At 28.1% G+C, this 22,178-nt stretch overlaps 4 protein-coding genes across 4 annotated transcripts; 1 reads left to right on the top strand and 3 right to left on the bottom strand.

The window, feature by feature from the left end:
* Positions 1 to 2,062: 2,062 nt before the first annotated feature.
* On the bottom strand, positions 2,063 to 4,793 carry OCT59_009287 (uncharacterized protein; the record flags this gene model as incomplete). The annotated part of the gene is made up of 9 exons (XM_025332636.2): positions 2,063 to 2,347; positions 2,421 to 2,512; positions 2,596 to 2,923; positions 2,998 to 3,341; positions 3,429 to 3,671; positions 3,758 to 3,977; positions 4,082 to 4,293; positions 4,373 to 4,625; positions 4,743 to 4,793. 9 exons carry the CDS (start codon positions 4,791 to 4,793, stop codon positions 2,063 to 2,065), a joined length of 2,028 nt encoding a protein of 675 aa, XP_025169444.2.
* A 2,329-nt stretch (positions 4,794 to 7,122) lies between these two features.
* OCT59_009288 (uncharacterized protein) lies at positions 7,123 to 9,886 on the bottom strand (the record flags this gene model as incomplete). Its single annotated transcript, XM_066133440.1, has 10 exons — positions 7,123 to 7,410; positions 7,565 to 7,575; positions 7,663 to 7,990; positions 8,075 to 8,427; positions 8,514 to 8,750; positions 8,834 to 9,053; positions 9,150 to 9,361; positions 9,441 to 9,486; positions 9,546 to 9,713; positions 9,794 to 9,886. The coding sequence occupies 10 exons, from the start codon at positions 9,884 to 9,886 to the stop codon at positions 7,123 to 7,125; spliced, it is 1,956 nt and encodes a 651-aa protein (XP_065999878.1).
* Positions 9,887 to 14,019: 4,133 nt separating this feature from the next.
* OCT59_009289 (uncharacterized protein) lies at positions 14,020 to 17,619 on the top strand (the record flags this gene model as incomplete). Its single annotated transcript, XM_025332637.2, has 18 exons — positions 14,020 to 14,046; positions 14,160 to 14,406; positions 14,474 to 14,559; positions 14,640 to 14,719; positions 14,788 to 14,896; positions 14,958 to 15,067; positions 15,143 to 15,221; positions 15,294 to 15,537; positions 15,601 to 15,689; positions 15,767 to 15,852; positions 15,922 to 16,030; positions 16,102 to 16,211; positions 16,286 to 16,436; positions 16,522 to 16,734; positions 16,819 to 17,013; positions 17,110 to 17,226; positions 17,298 to 17,430; positions 17,516 to 17,619. The coding sequence occupies 18 exons, from the start codon at positions 14,020 to 14,022 to the stop codon at positions 17,617 to 17,619; spliced, it is 2,289 nt and encodes a 762-aa protein (XP_025169447.1).
* Positions 17,620 to 20,417: 2,798 nt separating this feature from the next.
* On the bottom strand, positions 20,418 to 21,929 carry OCT59_009290 (uncharacterized protein; the record flags this gene model as incomplete). The annotated part of the gene is made up of 2 exons (XM_066133441.1): positions 20,418 to 20,723; positions 21,126 to 21,929. The coding sequence occupies 2 exons, from the start codon at positions 21,927 to 21,929 to the stop codon at positions 20,418 to 20,420; spliced, it is 1,110 nt and encodes a 369-aa protein (XP_065999879.1).
* Between the last annotated feature and the right edge of the window lie 249 nt (positions 21,930 to 22,178).

Raw genomic sequence — 22,178 nt, forward strand, 5'->3', positions numbered from 1 at the left:
TCGGTCGGATTTTGTTGTACAAAAATTATCAAATAAAATTTTTTTATTTTCGATCGCAAATTGAACTGTTTTAGATTGAAATTTAGTTCGAACTCCTTATATTTGATATATATTTTTTTCTTAAATGTCACGTGAACAGAAATTATCTAATTTTGGTTGGTTATTTTTTAGCGTTCGACCAAAAAACCCCCAAAAAAAATTGGGCTAAAAAGTTCAGAAAATGGTTGCATTGTACAAACTGATCAGCCCAATCAAAATTAACTTAAATCTGACCGAAAAATGCGACCGACCGGAAATGAACAGGGCTAATGAGTCTTTTTTGATGGAGAATTTCGTTTAAAAGTTTTTTATTAGAAAATTTTTATTGAAAATAATTTTTTTTAATAAGAGTATTGAGAATTTTGGCTTGAAAATTTTTTTTTTTATTTTTTTTTAATAAAGAATTTCGTTAGAAATTTTTTCTTATAAATTTATTGGAAAATTTTAATCCTATCATGGTTTTTCTTAATTTTATCCTTATTAATGTAATTGATTTAATTTTTTTTTTAATTTTATTCTTAATATAAGTTTCAGATTTTTTTTTAATTTTTATAATACTATATTTTCTTTGTTTTAAAATATAATTAATATTCTTTTTGATCTATATTAGCATACTTTTTTAATTTTATCAAATTTATCTTTATCTTAAATTTATTATTAGTTTTTAGCTTTAGTATTTTTATGGTATTTCTTTAATTTCATTTTTTATTTAATATTTTTGAAAATTTCTAAACATCGCCTGGACGATCATCGCCTTTACCAGCATTAGGATGGAACTTAGGGCAGAATTAAGAATATGAATGTAACTCCGCCATCCTAATGCTGGTAAAGATGATGATCCTGAAATAAAATAAACATATAAAGATCAGCTAAATTTCAATTTTAGTCACAACAACATCATCTTTCCATCGAGCCGGTATATCGTAAAATAATGTGTCCCGTGATTCTTTCCTGTGCAACTTATAATCGGGAATTTAATGGAATTCGTTAATCTTTTTATCCGATTTCATCCTTTACGACCGTTTTATCCTTATAACACAATACTGTAATTTGGAATAGAACGGATAAACCGTAGCAGTTGATGAGATTAAAGAGTTTTAGATTGAGTATCAAACTGAATTTTTGTATCAAGATCCAACTGGAATTCTTGAGAATATTTATCAACATGAAACATTTGAAATTTTTATCAATTTAAAAGCTCCTTTATTAGAGTTATTATTAAAAGGAGAAAACTTGATTATGAGTGAAGTTGAAGGAAAAATTCCCCGTTGAATATCACCCAATTACGAGGCTTTCTTACATAATTAGGGTTAGATCGGTCCTAGCAAAGACCGGTCCTGCGTCGGTCTTGGGACCAGTTTTCCCGGTCTTCGGTCCAAGATCTGAGGACCGATCCGTACCGGGGACCGATCAATATGATTAATATCCAATAAAAAATGAGCTAAATTTTTATTCTCTCATCTATTTCTAGGGCTCTGATTGGTTCGGTTCGTATGGTTTTTGCCAAAATCGAAACCGAGGACCCAAAATATACATAAAAAGGTAAGGTGTACAATCAGAAAAAAAAAATCATGAAAATCTTTCCTTATATAGTTGATTCCTGGTTACCTTTTTTGGGTGCTGACCGAAATTATCATAATTCCGGCCCTGAAAAAATGTGTACAGCCGCCAACCTTACCTCGCTTCAATTGGGACGATATCATTACTTGTTTGGTTTTTAGAAAAAAAATAACACCATATGTAATCCCATAAAAAAAAATTGCTTTATGCATCAAGTAAACGATTTCTATATATCAAATGTATAATTTATTGTGATTATATAAATTTACTTCTAGGTTAAAAAGTAATTTCATGAATGAAATAAAGGCCGAAGACTTGATTGTAGCGATACAGGTGAATGTGCTTCAGGTATCTGACTTATGTCAATTATCACCTGACGCAAATTGATACCTGAGGCACAGCATATATGATTCAATTATAAAAGTAGAGTATTCTATTATAATAACTATTATTATTCTTCTTCTTATTCTCTCCTACTGTTTTTACGTAATGAATAATAAGCAAGAACACGCACTACGAAACACAAACCTAATAATACTATTAGGTTAGCATACCAAGGTAAATCATTTAATCCTTGATTCTCTATTATAGAAATACCGGGAATACTTGACATTGGAGAATTATCTCCTGCGTTACACTTACTTAATTCTCCAGCAAGTAATTCTCCTGGTCTAGCACATCTAAATTGAGCTTTCGGTGAATCTAATTGAATTTGCATAAGCAAAGAATACGAGTATTTTAGGAATGACTATTAATAGAGATAGAAAATTGTTAATATTATTGGTTTAAAAACAAAATTCAGATTTATCGTAACTACTTACAAGATATTTTAACCAAGTTAAGCCAGTTGGTAAATGTTTTATATAAAATCCACCTAATAACATAGTTATAATCAAAAATATCAAACTGATAGCTATATTCGATAGGAAAAAAAATCCAATTAATTAAATATATATTACAAAATTATAAGATCAATATATTTAAAATAATACTTACATATACTTTTTTGTACGTCCAATATAGTGGCACCAAAAAAATAAGCGAAACTCTGAGAAGTTAATACACCAAGTAAAACTACTATTAAATAAGCTACAAATCTACCAAAATCTGGTAATAAATTTGTTGCCCAATATACTGGGATAGTAAATAATATAGGATTAAATAAGACTAAAGGTAATTCGGCGATTTGTTTGGATAAGTAATATGATAGTAAACGATAAGTTCGTGATTGACGTTCTTTCATTAACATGTCTAATTCCAACGGGAAAGATAATACTGATTCACTCATTACATAGAATGTCCAATTCGTACAACCGAAGAAAATCTATTATAAAAAATAAATAGAAATTTAGAATAAATGATGTTAAAAAAAAAAGAATTTATATCATCGATACTCACATTTGAAACACGATCATCTATATTAGGTTCAGCGAAAGGAATTTGAAACCAAATTATGATAGTAGATATAGTCATTGTAATGGCTAGAGATATACTAAGTCTTGATAAGATAATTTTTCTACTTTGTTTAAAGTTTCTTTCGGTAAGAATCGAGAGTTGTTGCAAAAATGTAGCTTCCCAATGACGTTCACTTGTAACCGGTGCATTTAATTTGGATTGATCATCAGCACGCGTTCTACGAGAATATCTTTCGACTACTTGTTTTCCAGTTGGATCATCACGAGTTTTATGTGTATATGCATTTATTAATTTTTGCTTGATTGTATTATCGTTTAAAAGTTCCACTATAATGAAAAGAAATACGTTATAATGTTGCATATATTTATTTAAATTTTATAATATAAATATTTATAATAAAAAATAATACATACATGCATAATTAGCAAGATTAAAATTAAAATTAGGGGGACATTTATATCCTTGATCAGCAAGGTAATCCACTAAACCAGCTCTTTCACCAAAATAGACCATATGTCCATCAGCCATTACCATTAATTTATCGAAAGTTTCAAATACCTCAGATGAAGGTTGGTGGACAACCATAATAATGGTTTTCTTTTGCTTAACAGCGAATTCTTTAAGAATTTTTGTAATCTCAAGAGCCAATGAAGAATCTGTTAATGAAATTAGAGTAAGAAATTAATAAAAAAAACGAAGCGAATATTTCGAATATTTCAGTAATTATCTTTTGATTACTCACCCAAACCGGATGTTGGTTCGTCTAGTAAAATGACACTTGAATCTGTTAACAGCTCAGATGCAATATTGGCTCGTTTTCTTTCTCCTCCCGATACACCACGAGTCATATAGTCTCCTATTATCGTATTGGCACATTTCGTCAAATTTAATATTTCCATAATATTTTCAACTTGTTTTAATTTATCACGTCGTGGCACTTCACGTGGAAGACGTAATCGAGCCTATTAAATTTGTAAATAAAAAAATTTAATCCAAATATATAAAAAAAAAGTATCAACATAAGTAAAGAACGTGGCGCAGCATTTCAGTTTTGCACGTTACTTACAGTGTAACTGAGAGTTTCCTTTACGGTTAAATGAGAGAAAAAGATTGCATCTTGAGTACAATAAGCAACAAATCTCTTTGAATTTTTCGTTATTTTATGACCATTTAGAGTTATAGTTCCTTCAACTCCCTTACTTCCAACGCGATCGCCAAGAATATTTAACAAAGTGGTTTTACCACAACCAGAAGGTCCTATGATCGCGAGAACCTCACCTTTTAAATTATTTTTAAATTAAATAAGATTATTATTTTTTTAAAAAATATATATACACAAAATTCATAAATTAGTTACCTGGATTAGCACAACCATGAATATTTTCTATTATTTTTCGTACATGATTACCAGATTCTAATTTAGAATCAGAATTTCTAATTTTATCCCACCAGGATACATTATTTTCTTCAGATATAGAATAACTTATTCCATGCCATTCTACGCAAGCAGGTTTTTCCGCGGATATTGATCCTTGTTCAGTACTCTGTATTAATTCTGTTCGTTTTTTTGCTGATCTTTCTAATGGATCATCAATATCTTCGAATTTTGTCTAAAAAAAAAAGAAAAAAGAAAGGATTATCGATTTAATTATTTTATTTATTTGTTTTTTTTTACGTACTACATCTATATTCATTGAGTTATCATTAAAAAAAAGGACAATAAATACCGATGTTTTTTCAGAATCGACTTCAGTCGGATCGTATTTAATTTGTTCCATTGGAATTTTTTTTGAACGATTTTTTTTTTTTAATTAGAGGAAAGTTTTTATTTTTTCGATGAGACAGAATAGTAGAGATATAGTCTCATTAAAATAGGTCAATCTGCTATTCAGGGAAAATATTATGGAATAAAAAAAAAATAAAATAAAATGCAAATCAGTATAATTAATATAAAAAAAATTGCGAAGGAATTGAATAAAGTTTATTTGTAGTAAGTGGAAAATAGTTTTACAAGTAAATTTAAATTAATTATACAACAAATAATGAACAATTAATGAACTTTAGGAGAAAATATTGTAAAAAAAAAATGAAATTTGTTAATGGCGTCATTAAAAAAGTTCAAGCCCACTTAAGCCACAACTTTGAAACATAAGTGATTTTATCTGATTTTATTTATTTTTTTTGATTCTCGTAATATATGAGTAATATAATGCATGTTAATATTCTGTGTAAAAAAGAAAATTCTTTTCACAATGATGCTAAATTTGAATAAAATAATATTTTAGATTTACATTACACTTTCCATATAATAAATAGTTATTGGATGAGGAGTAGCCAGCATAGCAGACATGCTTATATCACCTTGCCAATCATTTACCAATCATTTAATTCCGGATTTTAAAAACTTAATTGAACAGCCACAAATAATTTTAAAATAACTTTGCAGAAACTTTTAAAATCGAAACCACATCGTGACCAAGTCGAAATTATGTCATAAACCTTATAACCAAGGTTTGGTCACGATATGGTCTCACATCGTTACTATAAGTTCAAGTCAAATCGTATGTATAAAGTTGATGCATATTAAGGAGATCGACACCTGATTTAACTAGGTCGTACAAAAATAGTATCGAGATTAGTAAAGTTATGTTAAATCCATATTAACGTTATATTTAATGTATAGTAAAGTTATATTTAATGTATATTTAACAAGTTATATTTACTGTATCGTAAAATTGTATTCAATATATATTAAAGTTACATTAAATGTATATTAAATTTATATTTTCAATGTCGCAAATAAATCGTAAAGTGTTCTATAAACTTTAATTAAGAAATATTAAAGTATTCTATTCTAAATCTAATCGTACTCAAATCCATTATTATTCTAATCTATAAATAAAATTATTCTATTAATATAAATATAAAATGTTATTAACTCTATGAATAATATTCAAAGTTCAAAATTGTCTTGATTTGCAATAAATATTCAATTCAAAACTTGGGATTCCTGTAGAAGCTGTTTCCCTACTAAATAAATAAATTAATCAAAGTTATTAAAACGTTTTTTAAAAGAAAGTTTTTGAAGGTGTTTCAAAAACTTACTTCCAGGCTTCAGGGTTCTCAGAGCCAGTGTCTACATAATTATTAGTTAACATTTCGTTAAAATAAAAACTTAGAACAAGCCATCTGAAACCTAAAGAAAGAAAATAAATGAATGTTAGCTGTTATGAATGAAGTTGAAGGAAAAATTCCCACATAATTAGGGTTGGATCGGTCCTAGCGAAGACCGGTCCTGCGTCGGTCTTGGGACCAGTCTTCACGGTCTTGCAAAAGTATCATTCTTGATAGACATGAGGTATTATTCTTGATAGACTTTACTATAAAATATATTATGCATATCAAGATTCTCCTGCATATCTATCAAGAATGATATTTTTTCCACGGTCTTCGGTCCAAGATCTGAGGACCGATCCGTACCGGGGACCGATCAATATGATTAATATCCAATAAAAATGAGCTAAATTTTTATGCTCATCTATTTCTTGGGCTCCGATTGGTTCGGTTCGGTACGGTTTTTGCCAAAGCCGAAACCGAGGACCCAAAATATACATAAAAAGGTAAGGTTCAAATTTGCTTACAATCAGGAAAAAAAAATCATGAAAATCTTTCCTTATATAGTTGATTCCTGGTGAAAAGTATTACCTTTTTTGGGTGCTGACCGAAATTATCATAATTCCGTCCCTGAAAAAATATGTACAGCCGCCAACCTTTATACCTCGCTTCAATTGGGATGATATCATAACTAGAATGGTTTTTGGAAAAAAAAATAACACCATATGCAATCCTGTAAAAAAAAAAATTTGCTTTATGTATCAAGTAAATGATTCTATATATCAAATGTATAATTTATTGTGATTATATAAATTTACTTCTAGGTTAAAAAGTAATTTCATGAATAAAATCAAGGAAGACTTGATTGTAGCGATACAGGTGAATGTGCTTCAAGTATCTGACTTATGTCAATTATCACCTGACACCTGAGGCACAGCATATATGATTCAATTATACAAGTAGAGTATTCTATTATTATAACTATTATTATTATTATTCTTTGTTTCTCCTACTGTTTTTACGTAATGAATAATAAGCAAGAACACGCACTACAATACAGAAACCTAATAATACCATTAGGTTAGCATACCAAGGTAAATCATTTAATCCTAGATTCTCTATTATAGAAATACCGGGAATACTTGACATTGGAACATCATCTCCTACACACATACTTAATTCGCCGGCAGGTAATTCTTCCGGTCTAGCACATCTAAATTGAGCTTTCGGTGAATCAAATTGAATTTGCAAAAGCAAAGAATACGAGTATTTTACGTATGACTATTAATAGAGATAGAAAATTGTTAATATTATTGGTTTGAAAAAAAAATCTTACTAATAATATGATTAGTTACAAGATATTTAACCAAGTTAAGCCAGTTGGTAAATGTCTTATATAAAATCCACCTAATAACATAGTTGCAAGCATAAATACCAAACTAACAGCTTTATTCGATAGGAAAAAAATTCAATTAATTAAATATACTGTATATTACAAAATTATAAGATTAAAATGTTTAAAATAATACTTACTTATACTTTTTTGTACGTTCAATATAGTGGCACCAAATAAATAACCGAAACTCTGGGAAGTTAATGCACTAAGTAAAACTACTACTAAATAAGCTACAAATCTACCAAAATCTGGTAATAAATTTGTTGCCCAATATACTGGAATAGTAAATAATGCAGGATTAAATAAGACTAAAGGTAATTCGGCGATTTGTTTGGATAAATAATATGATAGTAAACGATAAGATCGTGATTGACGTTCTTTCGATAACATGACTAAATCCAACGGGAAAGATGATACTGATCCACTCAATACATAGAATGACCAAACTACACTACCGAAGAAAATCTATAATAAAAAATAAATAGAAATTTAGAATACCGGTAAATAAAGTTAAAAAAAAAAAGAAGAATTTATATCATCGATACTCACACTTCCAATACGATCATTGATATTAGTTTCAGAGAAAGGAATTTGAAGCCAAATTAAGATACAAAATATAGTCAAAGCAATGGTTTGAGATATATTAACTTTTGATAAGCTAATTTTTATATTTTGTTTAAAGGTTCTTTCGGTAAGAATCGAGAATTGTTGCAAAAATGTAGCTTCCCAACGACGTTCACTTGTAACCGGTGCATTTAATATGGTATTATTTAATTGATTATCAGCACGCGTTCTACGAGAATACTTTTCGAATATTTGTTTTCCAGTTGGATCATCACGAGTTTTATGTGTATATGCATTTATTAATTTTTGCTTGATTGTATTATCGTTCAAAAGTTCCACTATAATGAAAAGAAAAACGTTATAATGTTGCATATATTTATTTGAATTTTAAAATATAAATTTTGTAATAAAAAATAATACATACATATATAATCAGCGGGATTAAAATTAGGGTGACATTTATATCCTTGATCAGCAAGGTATTTCACTACACCAGCTCTTTCACCAAAATAGACCATATGTCCATCAGCCATTAACATTAATTTATCGAAAGATTCAAATACTTGAGATGAAGGTTGATGGATAACCATAATAATGGGTTTCCTTTGCTTAACAGCGAATTCTTTAAGAATTTTTGTAAGCTCAAGAGCCAATGAAGAATCTGATAATAAAAGAGTAAGAAATTAATAAAAAAAAACGAAGCGAATATTTCGAATATTTCAAAATTATCTTTTGATTATTCACCCAAACCGGATGTTGGTTCGTCTAGTAAAATAACACTTGGATCTGTTAACAGCTCAGATGCAATATTGGCTCGTTTTCTTTCTCCTCCCGATACACCACGAGTCATATGGTCTCCTATTATCGTATTGGCACATTTCGTCAAATTTAATAATGCCATAGTATTTTCAACTTGTTTTAATTTATCACGTCGTGACATTTCACGTGGAAGACGTAATCGAGCCTATTAAATTTGTAAATAAAAAAATTTAATTCAAATATATAAAAAAAAAGTATTGACATGGAAGTAAAGAACGATGGCGCAGCATTTCTTACTTACAGTGTAACTGAGAGTTTCCTTTACGGTTAAATGAGGGAAAAAGATATCATCTTGAGTACAATAAGCAACAAATCTCTTTGAATTTTTTGTTATTTTATGACCATTTAGAGTTATAGTTCCTTGAACTCCTTTACTTCCAACGCGATTGCCAAGAAGATTTAACAAAGTGGTTTTACCACAACCAGAAGGTCCCATGATCGCGAGAACCTCACCTTTTAAATTTATTTTTAAATGAAATAAGATTATTATTTTTTTAAAAATATACATGTACAAAATTCATAAATTATTTACCTGGATTAGCACAACCATGAATATTTTCTATTATTTTTCGTACATGCTTACCGGATTCTAATTTCAGTTAGAATCAGAATTTTTAATTTTATTCCACCAGGATACATTATTTTCTTCAGATATAGAATAATTTATTCCATGCCATTCTACGTAAGCAGGATTCTTCGCGGATGTTGATCCTTTTTCAGTACTCTGTATTAATTCTGTTCGTTTTGCTGATCTTTCTAATTGAATTGAGAGATCATTAATATCATCACTTCCTTCGAATTTTGTCTAAAAAAAAAGAAGAAAGGATTATCGATTTAATTATTTTATTTAATTATTTTTTTTTTTAGAAAAAAGACAATAAATACCAATGTTTTTTCATTTATGGTCGTTGACATAGAACTTGAACCAGAATCAACTTCAGTCGCAGTAACAATTTGATCGTTTTTAATTTGTTCCATTAGAAATTTTTTTTTGAACGATTTTTTTTTTAATTAGAGGGAAGTCTTTATTTTTTTCGATGAGACAGAATAGTAGCGGTATAATCTCATTAAAATAGGACAATCTGCTATTCGGGGAAATATTATGGAATAAAAAAAAAATAGAATAAAATAAATTTGAAATGAAAAATATCCAAAGAAAATTTTGACCCTTTTATATATATATATTTTTTTTTACATTCTGCTTTGTTAGAAAGATAATTAGTAAACACACGGAAAAATTCATTATCATTAACCGTAGCTCAGATTTGATTTATAATCAATATAGTAATTAATATAAGAAATGAATTGCGAAGGGATAAATAAATAAAGTTTGTTTGGAGTGAAAAAATAATTTTCAAGAAATTTTACAACAAATAAATAAACAATTGACGAACTTTAGAAGAATATATTGTAAAAAAATGCAAAATATAGAAATTATTAATCGCGTCATTAAACCAATAAAAAAAGTTCAAGTCACTTAAGCCACAACGGTAAAACATAAGATCTTTTTTGTTCTCGTAATATACTGTATGAGTAATATAATGCATGTTAATATTCTGAGTAAAAAAGAAAATTCTTTCTACAATGATGCTAATTTGAATAAAACAATATTTAGATTTACATCAATCACACTTTCCATATAATGATACTTATAGTCGTAGTAAAAATAATGCTAATCCCAACAGTACACAAATTATTAAATTACGTATCATTTCTCCAAATGGCGAAATACCACGCAAAAAATGGTCGCCTTAAAGCCGAAGATGTTAACGCTTAATATTTTTTCCAATGCTAACTTGGCTAATAACAACATCATTCATGCGATTGAAAGGAGAAATTATTTATGATAAGCTTGTTGTATTCGTCCTATATTTGAAGTATCGATGCATTATTTCAATTATCATCTTGCATACTTGTTATATACACATATACTACATATATAAAACGGCGCTCTTCGCTCTTCCGATCCAAAGTTACATTTATGCATGTGTTGTTGTGTATGAATTAATCCTTATAATTACATATAACAAAACTTTGGCACGTTTTCGCATCATTTTTTTTAATCTTTTTTGCCCAAACTTTATCTTCGACAAATAATAATAATTGTTCTAAATTGATTATTAATTATTTTTTTCGGGTTTTTTTCGGTTGGTTTTCATTTAATTTATCCGAATGTGTAATGTGTGATACGTCTGCGCCTGATCTATTCCATATTTTCAGTTGATTATTTATTTTTTTTTTGGTTAGTTTTGAAGGTTTAGTAAATTAATTTGTTTATGAGATTTTTTAATGATTGCCATGGATTGTTGATGTGTAACAGTAACGTTAATTCCGGTTAATGAAATTTAATCGGATATTTTTTTTTTGATAATTACTGTAACGAAAAAAAGCTTAATTTATTTTACTAATCATGTTTCAATTTCGGCTATTCCCGGTTATACTAATTTCTCCAAAGTTCCAATTGGATTTGACGTGGAATTTGACGATTACAATGATTACAAATCAAAGATGTTGATCAATCGGAATAACCGGCCATTCCCACCCTCTTAGGAAGATGTAATCGGCTGTCAGATCGATTACGATTTTTTTAAAATTATTTTTTTTAATAACTTTTCTTTCCAATTTTTTTAAAACTGAATTTTTTAATATATTTTTCATCCCGGTTTTTTTCTCTTTATAATAACCTATACTAATATGTTCTTTATTTATTTTTATACATATTTTTTATATAAAATATTATTGTTATTAATTATTTCGTCTTTTTAGGCTTAAATTTAGATCGGTGATCGGGCTTTTAACGTACAATTATTTTTTATTTTCTATAATCCATAGAAGAAATAGATTTCACCTAGGTACTCATTTACATCAACTTGCTTTCTACATAGTTAATTTTACTATAATAATATTAACTATTTACTTTAATGATCAGATTGACGCTACAGTCCTACAGTAATCATGAATTTTTATTTTGGGTATTACTAAATATCACCAGTGGTGGCCGGTCACCAGTAGTGAATTTATGATGTAATGCCGGCCAGTATTGTATTAGATTTTTAATTCTGGTCAAAAGTATATCATAATGCTGGTATGGTGACCATCACCACTGGTGAACTTTAGTAATACCCTTTATTTAAATATAAACCATATGGGCGTAGTCATCATTTTCAGAAAATGTAGATTGAGTACGAAACTTGAATTATAGTGAATTACTGATAAAGCCTGTCGCACAGAATAGTCAATTAATTTTGAAACAAACCAAAATTTTAGTCTATCAATACAAGACTTTATCCAACATTCAATTGAAAAAAACTTCACGAGATATTTCAGTAAATTTTTTTCGTTTTCAGATGTACTGTTGTTGATCACCACATAAATGTTTACTTTTACTGACTCGGTAAGTGGTAAATCTCGCAGTATGAACTGCGATTCCATTTTTTGGCTATATTAAAATAATTCCTTTATATAAAATAAAGCTCGATGAAATTAATATAAAAATTGCTTACAATTTAATTTTTTTCTAATATTACGTGATAAGTGGTTTAAGATCAAGAAAAATTTTATTTAAAGGGCAGGCCACTCTTGACCTTTTTTTGTTAGACAACCCTTCCTCTTCACATTTCTTATCTAGTTCAAGAACACGCTTATTCAATGATTTGTAAATTTATTACATTTTCATATTTAATCGATCACTAGTGAAAGTGGATTAATTAAATTTCGGATTTTTTAAGTCACGCGTGTAATATTTAATTTTACCACATGGGCCAAATGACTAAAGTCTTATTATCATGAATATTTTTATTTAATGGTTTTAATTATTATTTTACAATGATTTTATCCAATTTTATTAGCATTTCTAAGAGAGCAAACCCAAGTCGGGAAAGTTTTTGACAACTCTAATTAAAATTCTTTTAGAAACGGCTGTTGAAGGTTTGAAGTTTTGTCATTGGTAGACCAAGAACTCTGAATCTTTTCAGTTGTATCAGTGAATGTTACTCTAGGTATTTCTCGCATGAAAGAAAACAATTAGCACACCAATTTACGAAGGAAAAATATATCGAGGCTGCTGATGTTTTATAATTTGGAATAATTATGCATGGAACAATTTCACGATTACTTCAATATTATGAATTGGGCCAAAAGTCATTGGGCCATGATGAATTTTAACCGTAAAAATTTGTGAAAGGCAAATCAGAATTTAGTATTAAGCACCTTAAAATATTCGATACTATGCGATATAATGAGATTTCACGGAGTATCATGTAGATCTTTCCTTTTATAGATAATGTCAGTCAGAATTTGGTTTCTTTTTTAGATGCTTGCTGGCATTATCGTAATTCCGGACCTGAAAAAATGCGTGGAGTTAATATTAATTTTTTTTGGCTGCACCTTATACTCGGGGCCTAAATTACCTGTTCTTTTTTCTGAGGTTCCTTAACGTACGCACCGTACGTATGTACATCCTACCAGAGTTTAAGAGTTATGCTCTTGCACGTGATAGCGTTAAACTTAACTCCAGCCAGTGCGTACTACACATGATGCGTAAGTTAAGGATGCTCCTTTTTTCTAACAAGTTTTTTTAATTTTCCATTGAGTTGATGCGATTTAGTTTATTAAAAACAGTAAATCCTTGGAAATTTTTGAAAATCCATAAATTTTTAAAAATTGCTAATAACTGTTAATAGGAAGGAATGTTCTTTAAGCCCGTGAATATTTTTTTTTTGCTTGCCAAGATTAGAGTTTCAAAACGTGATGTTATTAAAGAGTTTTAAAAACTACGGTATATAAAATTAATAAAAATAATATTTTATGCAATTATTATTGATTTACGTTTACGTCGTTTACTTCTTAACGAATAAAAAACTAAAAATGCAAAATGCACATATAGTGGCACCACTGGCACCACTCTTGCTGGTTTTGTATAATAAGTAAAATTAAATTGATTAAGATCTACAACTGAGGTTACTCAAGTATTATGTAAACAAAAATAGTAACATATAATTTTGCGTTACAATAATCTCTCATTATTGTTACAGTATCTTGAGTCGAGTTGATTAGAATTTCGCAATTTATATAGCGAAAAGAAAAGGCTTTTTTCCGGATCAAAAGAAGAAATGGAGAAACATTTACTTACTGTCGAGGTAATTTTTTAATATATAATATTACATTTATTTATTTTTTTGTTTATTATTATCATTATTAGTTTTTTTTTCAAAAAAGGCTGTTCTTACTAATAATTTTAAAATGAATATAGGTTGTTACTGCTGAGAAATTCAAAAATTATCAAGGATTTGACCTTGCCAATTTTGATCATCATTCTCTATTTTTTGACGTATATACATATAAGATTCAAAAAACTAAAACCTATGATGTTTTTAAGAAAGATATTTCTCAAATTTTCAATATTCCTTCAAAACAAATAAGATTCTGGGTCTTAGTAAAACGAATAAATAAAACAATTCGACCTGATACTCCAATACCGGAATCTTATTTTAATAAAAGTATTATTATATTATAGTTTTTCTTTAAATTTTTAGTATAAATTTTAATTTATTTCAATTATAATAGGTATGGAGGAAATTCGTGCAAAAATGACTCCCCTGCAAAATAAATTGAGGTTATACATGGAAGAAACAGACAGACGAAATGAAAAGGTATATAATTGTTATGTATTATAATTCTTTCAATTTTTTTTTATGTTAGATTTAGAACTTGTATTATCAAATCTATGTAGACATGCTTCCCTTTGATTGAAGAAAGCTGGAATATAATTGTTTTTCTCAAGTATTTTGATCCTGATACACAAACTTTAGAGTAAGATATTCTTTATTTATCCAATAAATTTGAAATATAAATATGTATTAACATATTTAACCATATAGAGGTCTTGGTCATTTATACGTACGAGAGTATGATAAAGTTGGAGATTATACTAAAATTCTCTGTGAGAGAAAGAATCTTCCACCAGATACTCCTTTGAAAATATATGAAGTAAGCATACTAAATGTTATAGAATTATATAGTAAACCTTTTAACATCTATATCATTGTAGGAGATCAAACCAAACATGATTGAAAAAATGGATCTTAATTTTACTTTTAAACAATTAGAGATACAAAATGGGGATATAATTTGTTTTCAAAAAGTCTTGCCACACCTGCAGTGCGTATTATACAATCACTAATAATAGTTTTACATTATGAAATATTAAGTTTTTTTTTTTTGACACCTTATTAGAACCATATCGCACATTGAAAATAATCGTATCCATGATATTCCTAAGTTTTATAGATTATTATTATCATTAACTGTTAATGTATTTATTATTATTTTTTTTTTTAAGAATATTATTATTTATAATATTTTAACAGTAATTTTTTGTATATAGGTTGTAACTGCCGAAAACTTCAATAAGCATCAAGGATTTGATCTTGTTAATTTTGTAAATCCACCACTTTCTAAAATACATTCACACAATGTCCTAAAAAATACAACTTATACTACTTTTAAAGAAAAGGTTTCTCAATGTTTTAATATTCCTTCAGAACAAGTGCGATTCTGGGTCTTTGTAAAGCGCCAGAATCAAACCATTCGACCCGATCTTCCAATACCGGAATCCTCTTTTAATAAAAGTATTGTATCATATTTCTTCTTTAAATTTTAATGTAAATTTTTAATTTACTTCATTACGTTAGGTATGGAGGAAATTCGTATAGAAATGACTCCCCGGCGGCACGAATTGAAGTTATACATGGAGGTAGCAGACAAACCAATAAATGACAGGGTATATAGTTAATGTATATTATAATTCTTTCAAATTTTTGTTAGATTTAAAACTTACATTGTCAAAAATATATACAGGCATGGTTCCCTTCAATTGGAAGAAGTGAGAATATGAATATAATTGTTTTTCTCAAGTATTTTGATCCTGATACACAAACTTTAGAGTAAGATATTCTTTATTTATTCAATAAATTAGAAATATAAATATGTATTAATATATTTTAACCATATAGAGGTCTTGGACATTTATACGTACGAGATTATGATAAAGTTGGAGATTGTACTAATATTCTGCGTGAGAGAAAGAATCTTCCACCAGATACTCCTTTGATAATATATGAAGTAAGCATATTAAATGTTATAGAATTATATAATGGGTTTATAGACCTTTTAACATATATATATCATTATAGGAAATCAAACCAAACATGATTGAAAAAATGTATCTTAATTATACTTTTAGAGGATCAGAAATACAGAATGGTGATATAATTTGTTTTCAAAAGGCTTTAATGGAAAATGAGTATGCATTAAAACTTTGTTGTTATTATTTTTTTTTTAATACTCAATATTTATTCATGACCTAATGTCTTTTAGGATTCGAGAATATACTGAATTTGGTCGTATTTGTAGTATTCCTCAATTTTACGAATCATTGACTTTGCTTACTGTTATTTCGTTCAAGCCAGAATGGCAAGATTACTTTGAATTTGACCTAATATTAAATAAAAAATCGACACTTTATCAAGTATGTATAACTCTTTGTACTATATATAATTCTGATATAATCTACAATTATTTACTTTTCATATTATTAATCATCATTAATATAGGTTGTTGAAGCGGTTGCTCTTCATTTGAATATAAATCCTCTTCAACTACAATTTACCAATTTATTTGACACACTTGATCAAACTCTCAATCAGGTTTTTTTAGATGCACAAACATTATATTATGAGATATTTGATTTAAATATTATAGAATCAAATCTAGAAGAGGAAAAGTTTATTAAAATTCTTTGGCTTGGAAATACTGTTAAAGATGAGGTACTTTACAGCATAAATGACATGTGATATATATGATGAAATTTTTTTGTTATATTTTGAAAATTTTTTAAAAATTGGTTTTAGGAAATTATAGATATTCGTCTTCAAAAGGATGCCACCGTTAATGAAATCATAGAAGAAATTTTAAAAAGGGTGACTTTGTCGTTACCAGATAACAAAATCAGATTATATGAAGTTATGAATCATAAAATTCAAAATGAATATAAAGAAACTGAATTGATTGGAAGAATACAGGAATTTATGACATTATATGCAGAGGTGAATTATGTTATATTTTTTTTTATAATTGTTTTTTTTTTCATTTAATCTATTTTGAAATAATATTGTGATATTACTGATATATGATAATTACAGGAAATACCTCAAGACGAATTACTTGCCAATTCTCATGATCAAATAATACAAGTATACCATTTCACAAAGGATCCGATACAAACACATGGAATTCCATTTAAATTTGTTATTAAAAATGTAATCTTATTTATAACCAATTTTAAGTAGTACAAGAATTTTATTTTAATAATAATAACTTTTTAATTCAGGGTGAAACATTTGCTGATACTAAGGATCGTCTTCAACTTCGACTTTGTATGAACAAAACCGAATTTGCAAGAATAAGAATTGCAATTGTATCTGAATTCACATACAAAAAGCTTGAGTATCTTGAAAATGACGGTAAATAAATATAAATACTTTAACTCATTATATTCATTATATTTATTTATATTTAATATTTGTTAATGATATGTGATTTTGTTAGATATAATATTATCAGAAAAGAAATTGTCAAGTACAGATTATCTAGGTCTTGATCATGTAGATGAAACTGAGAGCACAGATAAAATAACTTACATTCGAGGTTAATATGTTATTTTTCTGCTTTTATCTTATATTTAAAAAGGGAAATTAAATGTATAATTTGTAGTATTTTGTAAATTAAAGTTAATATAGAGTAATTTTAATATTAACTCTAAAGCCTTAATGACAAGTGATTTAAATGACACCAAATGACTTGGGCGAGTCTTGGTTATTTCGAGATTAAATGACAAAATGATTCCCAGTCATTTAAAAAGTGATCTCATAATTCTGTCCAAAATATACAACTTCAAAATAAAATTTATAATTCTGGATTATAAAACATTATTGCCCAAATGACCAAATGACTCGAATGACTTGGCCATTTAAAGGTCATTCAGGAAAATGGCCAAATGGCTTTGTCATTTGCCAGAAATATTTATTAAATAAAAAAGTTTTTTTTTTTTTGGTTAATAATTTCGATATAATATTATCATAATTTTCACAATATAATATTAATTAACTTATTTTGGTTTGCTTTATTTGAAATGATAATGAGTTGTAGTTAATTCTGGCTGGGATTAAGATTTAAATTATGAATAATACATTAATCCCGATCATGCTGGCCAGAACTAAGTTATAACCAACTGGTTAATTAGTCATTAACCGGTTAAGATTTTTTTGGACCGAAAGCCTCTAAATAAAGTTAAATCATATTATTCATATTTTTAATTCCTAAGAACTTTATTATGTCGGAGTCTGACAATGATCCAAATATTACATCAGAAATATCAGTGACAGATTTGTATATTTAGAATAGTTATGAAAATTACAAATATTCTTAAGTTTTTATTAAGAACTTTACTGATTTTCTGAACATATTGTATGTATTTCCCGAATGCCTCTTAAGGAATAAAAGTTTTAAAATTGTTTTTATGATAGATCAATAATTACAAACTAAAAATTGATTTTTTGATGTCGAATAATACATTTTTAAGCAAGTCATCCACATTGGACATAGTTAACCGAAAAGTAAAAAATGTAACGGAAAAAAATTCTAGATAAGATCTATCATATTTGTGTTTCTTGCTATAAAGTAAGGATAACGTTACTTTGAGTCAAAATATAAAAGTTGTTATGATTTATTCCTTATAATAGATTCAAGCATATAGAAATTGTGCTTAGAGGGTAATAACAACTAATTTTTTTTGTTTGGCTCAAAGATTATGTTACGTAATCCTATTACCGATGATAATTACAAGTTATTATAAATCAGGAGATCTAACATACTATATTACCAAGGATTTTTTAATAATGAAATTATCAAAATTGTACCGCAGTATCAGGATTTAAATGCTAGTATGTCACATGATACAAGCATTATCATCAAAATTATCAAGATTTATGATGATAATGAAATTATGGGATGATTTTTCCAGAGATTTTTCAAGAACAAAATTGTACTAAAGCATTAGAAATATATAGTTTTAATATGATTACGTGTTATAGAGATATTATTGTTGAAATATGTGATGGACCTATCCTTTAATTGTCACAAATGGGTTGTATTGAATTAATACAACAACTTTAGCATTTTGATCCTAGAAAAAGAAAAAGTGCTAATAATATTTTGAGATCTGGTAAATTGAATGTTTGCAAAGAAAATAAAAAATCAAACCAAAATCATCGTTGGATATTAGACCTTTAAGTGCAAAGGTAACTATGCAAATCTTACAAAAAGCCAAGAAATCGGTAAATAATTATTTTCTTAACTGTAATAATTTTACTAGGTTTGTACTTTATGCTACTCTTCTAGACAATAGAAAATTTAAAATAATAATCGTGTTGATGAAGGTATTACAAAATTCTTCCTTTCTCAAGTTGACAATTTTGTTAAAATAATTAATTTCTATAGCTAAAATTTCTATATATATTGCGTCTAACACGTTGTCTCACTATGTAGATCGCGTCCAATTGATATGTGATTGTATCACATGAAGGTCTATTTAATTGATAGTAAAATTTTCCTTACTTTTATGATGTATATTTAACAAGTTTTTTTTTATTTTCTTTGCTTTATGATAAGATGCAATTAAGTTTTTGTTTCATAATGATAAGATTATAATTTTACTTAATAATGTTAAATCTATTTATTAAAGCAGTATTTTTCTTTTCTTAAAATCCATAAAATTTTAAAAATTTCTGCTAAACTGTAATAGAGAAGAAATGTTTTTAAGCTCAATAACTTTTTTTTTTTTGCTTGCCAAGATCGGAGTTTCGAAACGGATTTATGTTAACAGTTTTTGAAACTAGTTAATTACAGTATATGAAATCAATAAAAATAGTATCTTATGCAAATATTGTTTATTTCTCGTTTAAGACTCAATTTATAGTTTACATCCAAGTCTGTATAAATTTAAATTTTTTTCTAAACAAATAAAAAGCTTAAAATGTCAAATGCATACATACATATATAATGACTTTTATAGCTATTTTTTTTTTTTTTTTTTTTTTTTTTTTTTTTTTTTTTTTTTTTTTAAGCAAACCGATCACACTTTATTGAATAGAAAATAAAAATTTACATGGTTATGTAAGTTAACAAATGCAAATACAAAAGTAAACAGCGAGTAACCTACAATAGCTAATCTAAAAATAACGAATATTTAAAGACCTACTAGCTTAAAAAATGGGATAAAGAATATGACCATAAAAAGGGGAAGGGGGAAAAAAAGCAAAAACAAAAAATAAATCAACCCTAAAGGGCGAACAAAAAGAAAATAAAAGGATAAAATAAAGAGGAATAAAAATTTTATGAAAAAAATAAAATTGGCACCTTTGAACCACTATTTTACCCTCAATTCTAAAACCTAAATTATTAATTTACGCAAAACATCTATAACTTCCGCTAAGACCTTCGATCTCGATGATTTACGGGACTTGTCTTTCTTGTGCTTCTTTGGCTTTTCAGACTTCATCTCTTCTGGTTTCTTCTTCGAATTCTTTGAATTTCGTTGATGTTTGTTAGTTGATTGACTTCGTGAAGTTCCTTGGTTCTTGTTGGCATTACTACCATGCGACCTTGTTTGTTGCATCGGAGGTTCGTATCGGTTCCAAGATAGGTACTGATGATCCCAAACGAATTGATTATCTAATGCGTTCCGCATATCAACCCACTTTTCGAAATAACCAATAAGTTTACGTTCACCCCGAGCTGTTTGAATAATTTTAAAACTTTTCAACCCTCTAACCGAAGAAAGAAAAGTATGTGGGAGACGGTCGACCCATAAGGCTGCATACGTCATAGAATCTGGAATTTTTCTAATCGTAGCTTGGAATTTCTCACGTTGTTTTCGTTCTTTGAGAGTCCACCTTGCTGGAAACCATCTTACCGGTATCCCCCCTAAATCTGTTGTCCACACAGGATTTTCATTAACTTCAAATTGGGCAAGACGAAAGGTACTTAACTCTATCTTCAAACGAACAGTCTGATATTTTCTTTGTTGTTTCATCTGAATCTCGATAGGCTTTCCCCACAGCGTTAACTGTTGCAGAATATATTCTGCCGTCCAGGATACTGGGACGTCGTAAACCAGAATATCTCTAACTTTTGATGTATCATCATCAGCTGGCTTATGACCTGTAATAACTTTTTCGATAAGGTGTTTATTCAACTTCTTATTTTTATTTGAAGACTTTGTTGAATCGGTAATACTTTTCTCCGGTATTTGTATAGGCTGCGACTGAGGCTTATTAGGTACCGATTGTAAGACCGTATTTGATGACTCATTTGTATTAATCGGATGATCAACATCCATTTTTGATCCAGAGGCTGTCGCGATCGGCCGATTTATATTAGAATCTCGATCATCGGAAGAAAAATTTAAATGAGCGAACTCTTCATTTGCCTTATCAAGAAAATCATCTAATTCATCTGAATCTACGTCAGAATTAATTATGGAACGGTGTTTGGATTTATTCGACTTTTTCTTTTTTTTGTCGATTTTTTTGGACTTTTTGCTAGATGTCTCCCTATATTTAGTCACGTGATCTACAAAAGTTTCTAATTCTTTCCTTCGTGCTTGGAAACCATCCACCGCAGAGGATATTGCTATATGTAGAAAAAATGTGAAACTTTCAGTTGACATGTTGTAGCGTGAAGCCCTTTCTTTCCAACTATTAATATCTTCATCTGAAAGGCCAAAATTAGAGCGCAGTATATTACGCTGAACTTCTGTGTCATGACCTGAAAAAAATGAAGAAGCTAGACTTTCACAAAATTTTATAAAATGGTGATATGTTTTTAATAAAAAATTATATTCGTCGCCGGACCCATAAGGAAATTTATGTTCGGCTATAGGATATTTTCTACTATCTTCCATATTAATAAAAAACTGAGTAAAAATATTATTTTTACTGCGGAATTGTTATGTTTTTAATAATTTGGGGAAGAAGTTTTTTTTTTTTCTAATGACTTTTATAGCTATTACTCTTGCCAGTATAAAGTTAAACAAGTAAATTTTTAAATTGATTAAGATCTACAACTGAGGTTACTCAAGTATTATGTAAACAAATACGACATTTAATTTGCACTACAAATAAATAATCCCTTTATAATTTTTACATTCTTG

Source organism: Rhizophagus irregularis, chromosome 17, assembly GCF_026210795.1.
Source record: "Rhizophagus irregularis chromosome 17, complete sequence".
Taxonomy (NCBI): Eukaryota; Fungi; Glomeromycota; class Glomeromycetes; order Glomerales; family Glomeraceae; genus Rhizophagus; species Rhizophagus irregularis.